This window comes from Salvelinus alpinus, chromosome 1 (genome assembly GCF_045679555.1).
Source record: "Salvelinus alpinus chromosome 1, SLU_Salpinus.1, whole genome shotgun sequence".
Classification (NCBI taxonomy): Eukaryota; Metazoa; Chordata; class Actinopteri; order Salmoniformes; family Salmonidae; genus Salvelinus; species Salvelinus alpinus.
This window is the reverse complement of record NC_092086.1, coordinates 112,621,938-112,636,503: the sequence shown is the minus strand read 5'-3', so window position 1 is coordinate 112,636,503 and position 14,566 is coordinate 112,621,938. Positions and strand designations below refer to the sequence as shown.

Below are 14,566 nucleotides of genomic sequence, written 5' to 3'. Positions count from 1 at the left end.
GTACTGTCGTATGGTACTGTCATATGGTACTGTTATATGGTACTGTTGTATGGTACTGTTATATGGTACTGTCGTATGGTACTGTCATATGGTACTGTCGTATGGTACTGTCGTATGGTACTGTCATATGGTACTGTCATATGGTACTGTCGTATGGTACTGTCGTATGGTACTGTCGTATGGTACTGTCAAATGGTACTGTTATATGGTACTGTCATATGGTACTGTTATATGGTACTGTTATATGGTACTGTCATATGGTACTGTCATATGGTACTGTTGTATGGTACTGTTATATGGTACTGTCGTATGGTACTGTCGTATGGTACTGTCATATGGTACTGTCATATGGTACTGTCGTATGGTACTGTCAAATGGTACTGTTATATGGTACTGTCATATGGTACTGTTATATGGTACTGTTATATGGTACTGTCATATGGTACTGTTGTATGGTACTGTTATATGGTACTGTTATATGGTACTGTTGTATGGTACTGTTATATGGTACTGTCATATGGTACTGTTATATGGTACTGTCATATGGTACTGTCATATGGTACTATTATATGGTACTGTTGTATGGTACTTTTATATGGTACTGTCGTATGGTACTGTTATATGGTACTGTTATATGGTACTGTCATATGGTACTGTCGTATGGTACTGTTATATGGTACTGTCATATGGTACTGTTATATGGTACTGTCATATGGTACTGTCATATGGTACTGTTATATGGTACTGTCATATGGTACTGTCGTATGGTACTGTCGTATGGTACTGTCATATGGTACTGTTATATGGTACTGTCATATGGTACTGTTATATGGTACTGTCATATGGTACTGTTATATGGTACTGTCATATGGTACTGTCAAATGGTACTGTTATATGGTACTGTTATATGGTACTGTCATATGGTACTGTTATATGGTACTGTTATATGGTACTGTCATATGGTACTGTCGTATGGTACTGTCATATGGTACTGTCGTATGGTACTGTCATATGGTACTGTCGTATGGTACTGTCGTATGGTACTGTCAAATGGTACTGTTATATGGTACTGTCATATGGTACTGTTATATGGTACTGTTATATGGTACTGTCATATGGTACTGTTGTATGGTACTGTTATATGGTACTGTTATATGGTACTGTTGTATGGTACTGTTATATGGTACTGTTATATGGTACTGTTATATGGTACTGTTATATGGTACTGTCATATGGTACTGTCAAATGGTACTGTTATATGGTACTGTTATATGGTACTATTATATGGTACTGTTATATGGTACTGTCGTATGGTACTGTTGTATGGTACTGTCATATGGTACTGTCGTATGGTACTGTCGTATGGTACTGTCAAATGGTACTGTTATATGGTACTGTCATATGGTACTGTTATATGGTACTGTTATATGGTACTGTCATATGGTACTGTTGTATGGTACTGTTATATGGTACTGTTATATGGTACTGTTGTATGGTACTGTTATATGGTACTGTTATATGGTACTGTCGTATGGTACTGTTGTATGGTACTGTCATATGGTACTGTCGTATGGTACTGTCGTATGGTACTGTCAAATGGTACTGTTATATGGTACTGTTGTATGGTACTGTTATATGGTACTGTTATATGGTACTGTTGTATGGTACTGTTATATGGTACTGTTATATGGTACTGTTATATGGTACTGTTATATGGTACTGTCATATGGTACTGTCAAATGGTACTGTTATATGGTACTGTTATATGGTACTATTATATGGTACTGTTATATGGTACTGTCGTATGGTACTGTTGTATGGTACTGTCATATGGTACTGTTGTATGGTACTGTTATATGGTACTGTCATATGGTACTGTCGTATGGTACTGTCAAATGGTACTGTTATATGGTACTGTTATATGGTACTATTATATGGTACTGTTATATGGTACTGTTATATGGTACTGTCATATGGTACTGTCATATGGTACTATTATATGGTACTGTTGTATGGTACTTTTATATGGTACTGTCGTATGGTACTGTTATATGGTACTGTTATATGGTACTGTCATATGGTACTGTCGTATGGTACTGTTATATGGTACTGTCATATGGTACTGTTATATGGTACTGTCATATGGTACTGTCATATGGTACTGTTATATGGTACTGTCATATGGTACTGTCGTATGGTACTGTCGTATGGTACTGTCATATGGTACTGTTATATGGTACTGTCATATGGTACTGTTATATGGTACTGTCATATGGTACTGTTATATGGTACTGTCATATGGTACTGTCAAATGGTACTGTTATATGGTACTGTTATATGGTACTGTCATATGGTACTGTTATATGGTACTGTTATATGGTACTGTCATATGGTACTGTCGTATGGTACTGTCATATGGTACTGTCGTATGGTACTGTCGTATGGTACTGTCGTATGGTACTGTCGTATGGTACTGTCAAATGGTACTGTTATATGGTACTGTCATATGGTACTGTTATATGGTACTGTTATATGGTACTGTCATATGGTACTGTTGTATGGTACTGTTATATGGTACTGTTATATGGTACTGTTGTATGGTACTGTTATATGGTACTGTTATATGGTACTGTTATATGGTACTGTTATATGGTACTGTCATATGGTACTGTCAAATGGTACTGTTATATGGTACTGTTATATGGTACTATTATATGGTACTGTTATATGGTACTGTCGTATGGTACTGTTGTATGGTACTGTCATATGGTACTGTCGTATGGTACTGTCGTATGGTACTGTCAAATGGTACTGTTATATGGTACTGTCATATGGTACTGTTATATGGTACTGTTATATGGTACTGTCATATGGTACTGTTGTATGGTACTGTTATATGGTACTGTTATATGGTACTGTTGTATGGTACTGTTATATGGTACTGTTATATGGTACTGTCGTATGGTACTGTTGTATGGTACTGTCATATGGTACTGTCGTATGGTACTGTCGTATGGTACTGTCAAATGGTACTGTTATATGGTACTGTTGTATGGTACTGTTATATGGTACTGTTATATGGTACTGTTGTATGGTACTGTTATATGGTACTGTTATATGGTACTGTTATATGGTACTGTTATATGGTACTGTCATATGGTACTGTCATATGGTACTGTTATATGGTACTGTTATATGGTACTATTATATGGTACTGTTATATGGTACTGTCGTATGGTACTGTTGTATGGTACTGTCATATGGTACTGTTGTATGGTACTGTTATATGGTACTGTTATATGGTACTGTCGTATGGTACTGTCAAATGGTACTGTTATATGGTACTGTTATATGGTACTATTATATGGTACTGTTATATGGTACTGTCATATGGTACTGTCGTATGGTACTGTTATATGGTACTGTCATATGGTACTGTTGTATGGTACTGGTACTGTACAGACGGAGAGGGACAGAAGGAGAGGGACAGAAGGAGATGGACAGACGTAGAAGAACAGAAGGAGAGGGACAGAAGGAGAGGGACAAACGGAGAGGGACAGAAGGAGAGGGACAGACGGAGAGGAACAGACGGAGAGGGACAGAAGGAGAGGGACAGACGGAGAGGGACAAACGGAGAGGGACAGAAGGAGAGGGACAGACGGAGAGGGACAGACGGAGAGGGACAGAAGGACAGGGACAGACGGAGAGGGACAGACGGAGAGAGACAGACGGAGAGGGACAGAAGGAGAGGGACAGAAGGAGAGGGACAGACGGAGAGGGACAAACGAAGAGGGACAGACGGAGAGGGACAGATGGCCCCGGCATGACAGGGGTATGGTGGTTTGTGTTATTTACCTGCGGACAGTGAGTCGGAGAGTCTTGTAGGATCCTTTGACCAATGAGACGGCTTCCTGCCTGAATCCACTGAGTTCCACGTCGTTAATGACAACCACCTGGTCTCCTGGCAACAGGGGGTGTTCCAACAGGTCTGCCTTTCCACCTCCCTCAACCTGGAGAAGAAAGAAGAATATATTTTCACTCTACACATCTAGTCATCTCCATAAAGTTGTCACTCATCAGAAAGCTGTTTACACTGTATAAATTAGTCATCACTATTACTGGAACACACACCATCCATACAGCCATTATTAGTATGACATTTACATGGTTTTGGTGAAACTGAACTAACAGACAGTTGGTGTTCTTTAGGTTCCTTGGGGTGGGATTGAGCGGGACATGTTTTCATTCTCCAGTCATTTCAGATAGTTTACATTCTCCAGTCATTTCAGATAGTTTACATGCTCCAGTCATTTCAGATAGTTTACATGCTCCAGTCATTTCAGATAGTTTACATGCTCCAGTCATTTCAGATAGTTTACATGCTCCAGTCATTTCAGATAGTTTACATGCTCCAGTCATTTCAGATAGTTTACATGCTCCAGTCATTTCAGATAGCTTACATTCTCCAGTCATTTCAGATAGCTTACATTCTCCAGTCATTTCAGATAGCTTACATGCTCCAGTCATTTCAGATAGTTTACATGCTCCAGTCATTTCAGATAGTTTACATGCTCCAGTCATTTCAGATAGTTTACATAATCCAGTCATTTCAGATAGTTTACATTCTCCAGTCATTTCAGATAATTTACATGCTCCAGTCATTTCAGATAGCTTACATAATCCAGTCATTTCAGAAATTTTACATGCTTCAGTCATTTCAGATAGTTTACATGCTCCAGTAATTTCAGATAGTTTACATGCTCCAGTAATTTCAGATAGTTTACATAATCCAGTAATTTCAGATAGTTTACATGCTCCAGTCATTTCAGATAGTTTACATGCTCCAGTCATTTCAGATAGTTTACATGCTCCAGTCATTTCAGATAGTTTACATGCTCCAGTCATTTCAGATAGTTTACATGCTCCAGTCATTTCAGATAGTTTACATGCTCCAGTCATTTCAGATAGTTTACATGCTCCAGTCATTTCAGATAGTTTACATGCTCCAGTCATTTCAGATAGTTTACATGCTCCAGTCATTTCAGAAAGTTTACATGCTCCAGTCATTTCAGATAGTTTACATAATCCAGTCATTTCAGATAGTTTACATGCTCCAGTCATTTCAGATAGTTTACATGCTCCAGTCATTTCAGAAAGTTTACATGCTCCAGTCATTTCAGATAGTTTACATGCTCCAGTCATTTCAGATAGTTTACATGCTCCAGTCATTTCAGATAGTTTACATGCTCCAGTCATGTCAGATAGTTTACATAATCCAGTCATTTCAGATAGTTTACATAATCCAGTCATTTCAGATAGTTTACATAATCCAGTCATTTCAGATAGTTTACATGCTCCAGTCATTTCAGATAGTTTACATGCTCCAGTCATTTCAGATAGTTTACATGCTCCAGTCATTTCAGATAGTTTACATGCTCCAGTCATTTCAGATAGTTTACATGCTCCAGTCATTTCAGATAGTTTACATGCTCCAGTCATTTCAGATAGTTTACATGCTCCAGTCATTTCAGATAGTTTACATAATCCAGTCATTTCAGATAGTTTACATGCTCCAGTCATTTCAGATAGTTTACATAATCCAGTCATTTCAGATAGTTTACATGCTCCAGTCATTTGTAAACTGTCATCTAACACCTATTGTATTCCCAAGCTGAATTGACCTTCAGACAGAATATAACTGGAGCATGCATTATAGCTATTTCGAAGTTACAGTTCATATAGGAAATCAGTTATTTGAAATAAATTCATTAGGCCCTAATCTATGGATTTCACATTAGTGGGAATACAGATATGCATCACAGATGCCTTAAAAAAATAGGGTCGTGGATCAGAAAACCAGTCAGTATCTGGTGTGACCACCATTTGCTTCATGCAGCGCAACACATCTCCTTCACATAGAGTTGATCAGGAAGTTTTTTTTTTTTTTTTACCTTTGTTTAACTAGGCAACTCAGTTTAGAACAAATTCTTATTTTCAATGACGGCCTAGGAACAGTTGGTTAACTGCCTTGTTCAGGGGCAGAACGACAAATGTTTACCGTGTCAGCTCAGGGATTCGATCTTCCAACCTTTCGGTTACTAGTCCAACTGCTGTGTGTGGAATGTTGTCTCACTCCTCTTCAATGGCTGTAAGAAGTTGCTGGACATTGGCTGGAACTGGAACATGCTGTCGTACACGTCGATCCAGAGCATCCCAAACATACTCAATGGGTGACATGTCTGGTGAGTATGCAGGCTATGGAAGTACTGGGACATTTTCAGCTTCCAGGAATTGTGTAGAGATCCTTCGACATGGAGCCATGCATTATCATGCTGAAACATTAGATGATGGCAGCGGATGAATGACAAGACAATGGGCCTCAGGATCTCGTCATGGTATCTTTGTGGATTTAAATCGTCATCAATAAAATGCAATTGTGTTGGTTGTCCGTAGCTTATGCCTGCCCATACCATAACCCCGCCTCCACTGTGGGGCACTTTGTTCACAACGTTGACATCAGCAAGCCACTCAACCACACGATGCCATACATGCTGTCTGCCATCTGCCCAGTACAGTTGAAACCAGGATTCATCCATGAAGAGCACACTTCTCCAGCGTGCCAGTGACCATCGAAGGTGAACGTTTGCCCACTGAAGTCGGTTACGACGGCGAACTGAAGTCAGGTCAAGGCCCGGTGAGGACGACGAGCACGGTGAGGATGATGAGCACGCAGATGAGCTTCCCTGAGACGGTTTCTGACAGTTTGTGCAGAAATTCTTCAGTTGTGCAAACCTAGTTTCAGACGATCCCACAGGTGAAGATGCCGGATGTGGAGGTCCTGGGCTGGCATGGTTAAACTTGGTCTGTGGTTGTGAGGCCGGTTGGACGTACTGCCAAATTCTCTAAAACGACATTGGAGGCGGCTTACGGTAGAGAAATTAACATTTAATTATCTGACAACAGCTCTGGTGGACATTCCTGCAGTCAGCATGCTCCCTCAACACTTGTGACATTGTGTTGTGTGACAGAACTGCACATTTTAGAGTGGCCTTATACTGTCCCCAGCACAAGGTGCACCTGTGCAATGATCATGCTATTTAATCAGCTACTTGATATGCTACACCTGTCAGATGGATCTTGTCAAAGGAGAAATGCTCACTAATAGTGATGCAAACACAATTGTGCACAACATTTTAGACAAATACGTTTTTGTGCGTATGGAACATTTCTGAGATCTTTTATTTCAGCTCATGAAACATGGGACCAACACTTTACAAGTTGTGTTTATATTTTTGTTTCAGTGTATATAATTGGCATTCTGACAGAATATTGCAATTGAAAACGTGGAATATTTTGAATAATCAGAGAAGCAGGCATATTTTTATATCTTTTTTATTTAACTAGGCATGTCAGTTAAGAACAAATTCTTATTTTTAATGTTGGCCTAGGAACAACTTTTTACACTTCCTTAGTGGTAAATAGAGAAAAGGCCAGGGGGGGATTTGCTTAACTTAAAAGTGTCTTAAAAGACTACAGACGCTGCCAAGGTTCAGACAATGAACCTATCAATATGGTCTTCCTCCCAAATGACACCCTATTCCCTATATAGTGCACTACTTTTGACCAGGACCCATAGGGCTTTGGTCAAAAGTAGTGCACTATATAGGAAAGAGGGTGCCCTTTGGGAGGTTACCATGGACATGAACAAAAACACTAATTCTCTTAAACTTTCCTTAACCCTCTTCTTCTAGCAGTCCAAGGTTAGGCGAGACAGCATGTTTGAGTGCCAATACACTGTCCACAGTATTCTCCTTCAGTCTGGATTGGGTATCTATTCTCCTTCAGTCTGGATTGAGTATCTATTCTCCTTCAGTCTGGATTGGGTATCTATTCTCCTTCAGTCTGGATTGGGTATCTATTCTCCTTCGATCTGGATTGGGTATCTATTCTCCTTCGATCTGGAATGGGTATCTATTCTCCTTCGATCTGGAATGGGTATCTATTCTCCTTCGATCTGGAATGGGTATCTATTCTCCTTCGATCTGGATTGAGTATCTATTCTCCTTCAGTCTGGATTGGGTATCTATTCTCCTTCGATCTGGATTGAGTATCTACTCTCCTTCGATCTGGATTGGGTATCTATTCTCCTTCAGTCTGGATTGGGTATCTATTCTCCTTCAGTCTGGATTGGGTATCTATTCTCCTTCAGTCTGGATTGGGTATCTATTCTCCTTCAGTCTGGATTGGGTATCTATTCTCCTTCAGTCTGGATTGGGTATCGATTCTCCTTCAGTCTGGATTGGGTATCGATTCTCCTTCAGTCTGGATTGGGTATCTATTCTCCTTCAGTCTGAATTGGGTATCTATTCTCCTTCAGTCTGGATTGGGTATCTATTCTCCTTCAGTCTGGATTGGGTATCTATTCTCCTTCAGTCTGGATTGGGTATCTATTCTCCTTCAGTCTGGATTGGGTATCTATTCGCTTTCTTCCCTCTCTCCTTTTGTTGCTTTTCAGACTAGCTGAGCTCTTGTTGCTGACATTCCTCTCTTTCTCACTCGTATTCTCTCTCTCTCTCTCTCTCTCTTCTCTCCCTCTCTCTCGGTCTCTCTCCCTGCCTCTCTCTCTCTCTCTCTCTCTTCTCTCCCCCTCTCTCGGTCTCTCTCCCTGCCTCTCTCTCTCTCTCGGTCTCACCCTGCCTCTCTCTTTCTCCCTCTCTCTCTCTTCTCCCCCTCTCTCTCGGTCTCTCTCCCTGCCTCTCTCTCTCTCTCTCTCTCTCGCTCTCTCTCTCTCTCGGTCTCACCCTGCCTCTCTCTTTCTCCCTCTCTCTTGTACTCTAGCCAGAAACCTGGGCTACATTCTGGATTGCACTCTTGCCCGGCTTTATAAGAGGTTGTGTGGGGGCTGGGGGCACAGAACAGCAAGGGGCCTGGATAGAGGCTTGATGTCTTGGCACATTCAAATCTGCTGAATAAAGCCTACCAAGAAGGAGCATCACAATAGCTGGAAACGCAGTAAAGCACCAGCAGGCAGCTAGCCATTTCTGACCTATACCACACAAGACTACCATGCCTAGCTCTCTGGCCCTGCTCTCCGGCCCTGTCATGGTTCTGTTGCTGGCCCTGTCATGGTTCTGTTTCTGGCCCTGCTCTCTGGCCCTGTCATGGTTCTGTTTCTGGCCCTGTCATGGTTCTGTTTCTGGCCCTGCTCTCTGGCCCTGTCATGGTTCTGTTTCTGGCCCTGTCATGGTTCTATTTCTGGCCCTGTCATGATTCTGTTTCTGGCCCTGTCACGGTTCTGTCTCTGGCCCTGTCATGGTTCTGTTTCTGGCCCTGTCATGGTTCTGTTTCTGGCCCTGTCTTGGTTCTGTTTCTGGCCCTGTCATGGTTCTGCTTCTGTCCCTGCTCTCTGGCCCTGTCATGGTTCTGTTTCTGGCCCTGTCATGGTTCTGCTTCTGTCCCTGCTCTCTGGCCCTGTCACGGTTCTGTCTCTGGCCCTGTCATGGTTCTGTCCCTGTCATGGTTCTGTTTCTGTCCCTGCTCTCTGGCCCTGTCACGGTTCTGTCTCTGGCCCTGTCACGGTTCTGTCTCTGGCCCTGTCATGGTTCTGTTTCTGGCCCTGTCACGGTTCTGTCTCTGGCCCTGTCATGGTTCTGTAACTGGCCCTGTTATGGTTCTGCTCTCTGGCCCTGTCATGGTTCTGTGTCTGGCCCTGTCATGGTTCTGTTTCTGGCCCTGCTCTCTGGCCCTGTCATGGTTCTGTTTCTGGCCCTGCTCTCTGGCCCTGTCATGGTTCTGTTTCTGGCCCTGCTCTCTGGCCCTGTCATGGTTCTGTTTCTGGCCCTGTTCTCTGGCCCTGTCATGGTTCTGTTTCTGGCCCTATCATGGTTCTGTTACTGGCCCTGTCATGGTTCTGTTTCTGGCCCTGCTCTCTGGCCCTGTAATGGTTCTGTTTCTGGCCCTGCTCTCCAGCCCTGTCACGGTTCTGTTACTGGCCCTGTCATGGTTCTGTTTCTGGCCCTGTCATGGTTCTGTTACTGGCCATGTCATGGTTCTGTTTCTGGCCCTGTCATGGTTCTGTTACTGGCCCTGTCATGGTTCTGTTTCTGGCCCTGTCATGGTTCTGTTACTGGGCCTGTCATGGTTCTGTTTCTGGCCCTGCTCTCTGGCCCTGTCATGGTTCTGTTTCTGGCCCTGTCATGGTTCTGTTTCTGGCCCTGCTCTCCAGCCCTGTCATGGTTCTGTTTCTGTTACATGGTTCTGGACCTCTCTGCTGTGTAGCCGCCTGGGGAAGCATGTCTCTGTGTGGCTGCCCTGACCCGGCAGCGCTGCTACTGCTGCTGGTGAGAATGGTAATAGTGACACAGACCTCCTGCAGTAGTGACACAGCCCTCCTGCAGTAAACCAGATTAGTAGTGGTGACACAGACGGCCCCACAGCCCTCCTGCAGTAAACCAGATTAGTAGTGTTGACACAGACGGCCCCACACCCCTCCTGCAGTAAACCAGATTATTAGTGTTGACACAGACGGCCCTAATGCCCTCCTGCAGTAAACCAGATTAGTAGTGTTGACACAGATGACCCCACAGCCCTCCTGCAGTAAACCAGATTATTAGTGTTGACACAGACGGCCCTACAGCCCTCCTGCAGTAAACCAGATTAGTAGTGTTGACACAGATGACCCCACAGCCCTCCTGCAGTAAACCAGATTATTAGTGTTGACACAGACGGCCCCACACCCCTCCTGCAGTAAACCAGATTATTAGTGTTGACACAGACGGCCCTACAGCCCTCCTGCAGTAAACCAGATTAGTAGTGTTGACACAGATGACCCCACAGCCCTCCTGCAGTAAACCACTCTCTCTCTCTACCGCACACCCTCTCTCTCTCTCTCTCTCTCTCTCTCTCTCTACCCCACACCCTCTCTCTCTAACCCACACCCTCTCTCCCGCTCTTCCCCACACCCTCTCTCTCCCTCTACCACACACCCTGTCTCTCGCTCTCTCTCTCTCTCTCTCTCCCTCTACCACACACCCTGTCTCTCGCTCTCTCTCTCTCTCTCTCTCTACCCAACACCCTCTATCTCTCTCTCCCTCTCTACCCCACACCCCTCTCTCTCTCTCTACCCACACCCTCTCTTTCTCTCCCTCTACCCCACACCCTCTCTCTCTCTCTACCCACACCCTCTCTTTCTCTCCCTCTACCCCACACCCTCTCTCTCTCTCTACCCACACCCTCTCTTTCTCTCCCTCTACCATGCACACTCTCTCTCAACATCCCTGTTGTCCTACCACCACCCCTTCCTGTCGTCTTACCATCACCCCTTCCTGTCGTCTTACCATCACCCCTTCCTGTCGTCTTACCATCACCCCTTCCTGTCGTCTTACCATCACCCCTTCCTGTGGTCTTACCATCACCCCTTCCTGTGGTCTTACCATCACCCCTTCCTGTTGTCTTACCATCACCCCTTCCTGTGGTCTTACCATCACCCCTTCCTGTTGTCTTACCATCACCCCTTCCTGTGGTCTTACCATCACCCCTTCCTGTGGTCTTACCATCACCCCTTCCTGTTGTCTTACCATCACCCCTTCCTGTGGTCTTACCATCACCCCTTCCTGTTGTCTTACCATCACCCCTTCCTGTGGTCTTACCATCACCCCTTCCTGTGGTCTTACCATCACCCCTTCCTGTGGTCTTACCATCACCCCTTCCTGTGGTCTTACCATCACCCCTTCCTGTTGTCTTACCATCACCCCTTCCTGTGGTCTTACCATCACCCCTTCCTGTTGTCTTACCATCACCCCTTCCTGTGGTCTTCCCATCACCCCTTCCTGTGGTCTTCCCATCACCCCTTCCTGTGGTCTTACCATCACCCCTTCCTGTTGTCTTACCATCACCCCTTCCTGTTGTCTTACCATCACCCCTTCCTGTGGTCTTACCATCACCCCTTCCTGTGGTCTTACCATCACCCCTTCCTGTTGTCTTACCATCACCCCTTCCTGTTGTCTTACCATCACCCCTTCCTGTAGTCTTCCCATCACCCCTTCCTGTAGTCTTCCCATCACCCCTTCCTGTTGTCTTACCATCACCCCTTCCTGTAGTCTTCCCATCACCCCTTCCTGTAGTCTTCCCATCACCCCTTCCTGTTGCCTTACCATCACCCCTTCCTGTTGTCTTACCATCACCCCTTCCTGTAGTCTTCCCATCACCCCTTCCTGTTGCCTTACCATCACCCCTTCCTGTTGTCTTACCATCACCCCTTCCTGTTGTCTTACCATCACCCCTTCCTGTAGTCTTCCCATCACCCCTTCCTGTAGTCTTCCCATCACCCCTTCCTGTTGCCTTACCATCACCCCTTCCTGTTGTCTTACCATCACCCCTTCCTGTAGTCTTACCATCACCCCTTCCTGTTGTCTTACCATCACCCCTTCCTGTGGTCTTACCATCACCCCTTCCTGTGGTCTTACCATCACCCCTTCCTGTAGTCTTACCATCACCCCTTCCTGTAGTCTTACCATCACCCCTTCCTGTTGCCTTACCATCACCCCTTCCTGTTGCCTTACCATCACCCCTTCCTGTTGCCTTACCATCACCCCTTCCTGTAGTCTTACCATCACCCCTTCCTGTGGCCTTACCATCACCCCTTCCTGTGGCCTTACCATCACCCCTTCCTGTGGTCTTACCATCACCCCTTCCTGTGGTCTTACCATCACCCCTTCCTGTGGTCTTACCATCACCCCTTCCTGTGGTCTTACCATCACCCCTTCCTGTTGCCTTACCATCACCCCTTCCTGTGGTCTTACCATCACCCCTTCCTGTCGTCTTACCATCACCCCTTCCTGTCGCCTTACCATCACCCCTTCCTGTCGTCTTACCATCACCCCTTCCTGTTGTCTTACCATCACCCCTTCCTGTGGTCTTACCATCACCCCTTCCTGTGGTCTTACCATCACCCCTTCCTGTCGTCTTACCATCACCCCTTCCTGTCGTCTTACCATCACCCCTTCCTGTGGTCTTACCATCACCCCTTCCTGTCGTCTTACCATCACCCCTTCCTGTAGTCTTACCATCACCCCTTCCTGTAGTCTTACCATCACCCCTTCCTGTCGTCTTACCATCACCCCTTCCTGTAGTCTTACCATCACCCCTTCCTGTGGTCTTACCATCACCCCTTCCTGTGGTCTTACCATCACCCCTTCCTGTGGTCTTACCATCACCCCTTCCTGTGGTCTTACCATCACCCCTTCCTGTAGTCTTACCATCACCCCTTCCTGTTGTCTTACCATCACCCCTTCCTGTCGTCTTACCATCACCCCTTCCTGTCGTCTTACCATCACCCCTTCCTGTAGTCTTACCATCACCCCTTCCTGTTGTCTTACCATCACCCCTTCCTGTTGCCTTACCATCACCCCTTCCTGTAGTCTTACCATCACCCCTTCCTGTTGCCTTACCATCACCCCTTCCTGTAGTCTTCCCATCACCCCTTCCTGTTGCCTTACCATCACCCCTTCCTGTGGTCTTACCATCACCCCTTCCTGTAGTCTTACCATCACCCCTTCCTGTGGTCTTACCATCACCCCTTCCTGTGGTCTTACCATCACCCCTTCCTGTGGTCTTACCATCACCCCTTCCTGTGGTCTTACCATCACCCCTTCCTGTCGTCTTACCATCACCCCTTCCTGTTGCCATACCATCACCCCTTCCTGTAGTCTTACCATCACCCCTTCCTGTTGCCTTACCATCACCCCTTCCTGTAGTCTTACCATCACCCCTTCCTGTTGTCTTACCATCACCCCTTCCTGTTGTCTTACCATCACCCCTTCCTGTTGTCTTACCATCACCCCTTCCTGTTGCCTTACCATCACCCCTTCCTGTTGCCTTACCATCACCCCTTCCTGTAGTCTTACCATCACCCCTTCCTGTTGTCTTACCATCACCCCTTCCTGTTGCCTTACCATCACCCCTTCCTGTGGTCTTACCATCACCCCTTCCTGTGGTCTTACCATCACCCCTTCCTGTCGTCTTACCATCACCCCTTCCTGTTGCCTTACCATCACCCCTTCCTGTAGTCTTACCATCACCCCTTCCTGTTGCCTTACCATCACCCCTTCCTGTAGTCTTACCATCACCCCTTCCTGTTGTCTTACCATCACCCCTTCCTGTAGTCTTACCATCACCCCTTCCTGTTGTCTTACCATCACCCCTTCCTGTTGCCTTACCATCACCCCTTCCTGTTGCCTTACCATCACCCCTTCCTGTAGTCTTCCCATCACCCCTTCCTGTAGTCTTACCATCACCCCTTCCTGTTGCCTTACCATCACCCCTTCCTGTGGTCTTACCATCACCCCTTCCTGTAGTCTTACCATCACCCCTTCCTGTAGTCTTACCATCACCCCTTCCTGTAGTCTTACCATCACCCCTTCCTGTTGTCTTACCATCACCCCTTCCTGTCGTCTTACCATCACCCCTTCCTGTAGTCTTACCATCACCCCTTCCTGTTGCCTTACCATCACCCCTTCCTGTTGTCTTACCATCACCCCTTCCTGTCGTCTTACCATCACCCCTTCCT

The 14,566-nt window shown here is 45.4% G+C and overlaps 1 protein-coding gene and 1 long non-coding RNA gene across 5 annotated transcripts in view; one reads left to right on the top strand and one right to left on the bottom strand.

Moving 5' to 3' along the window:
• The window catches only part of LOC139539141 (uncharacterized), a 239,420-nt gene that overhangs the window by 13,140 nt on the left and 211,714 nt on the right, over nucleotides 1-14,566 (top strand). The window lies entirely within an intron of this gene.
• LOC139539117 (protein Shroom3-like) overlaps nucleotides 1-14,566 on the bottom strand; it is a 172,969-nt gene that overhangs the window by 133,316 nt on the left and 25,087 nt on the right. For all 4 annotated transcript variants that reach the window (XM_071341909.1, XM_071341917.1, XM_071341927.1 and 1 more), the window contains exon 2: nucleotides 3,856-4,010. In XM_071341909.1, the coding sequence (XP_071198010.1) occupies nucleotides 3,856-4,010 (155 nt within the window). The remainder of the gene's footprint in view (nucleotides 1-3,855; nucleotides 4,011-14,566) is intronic.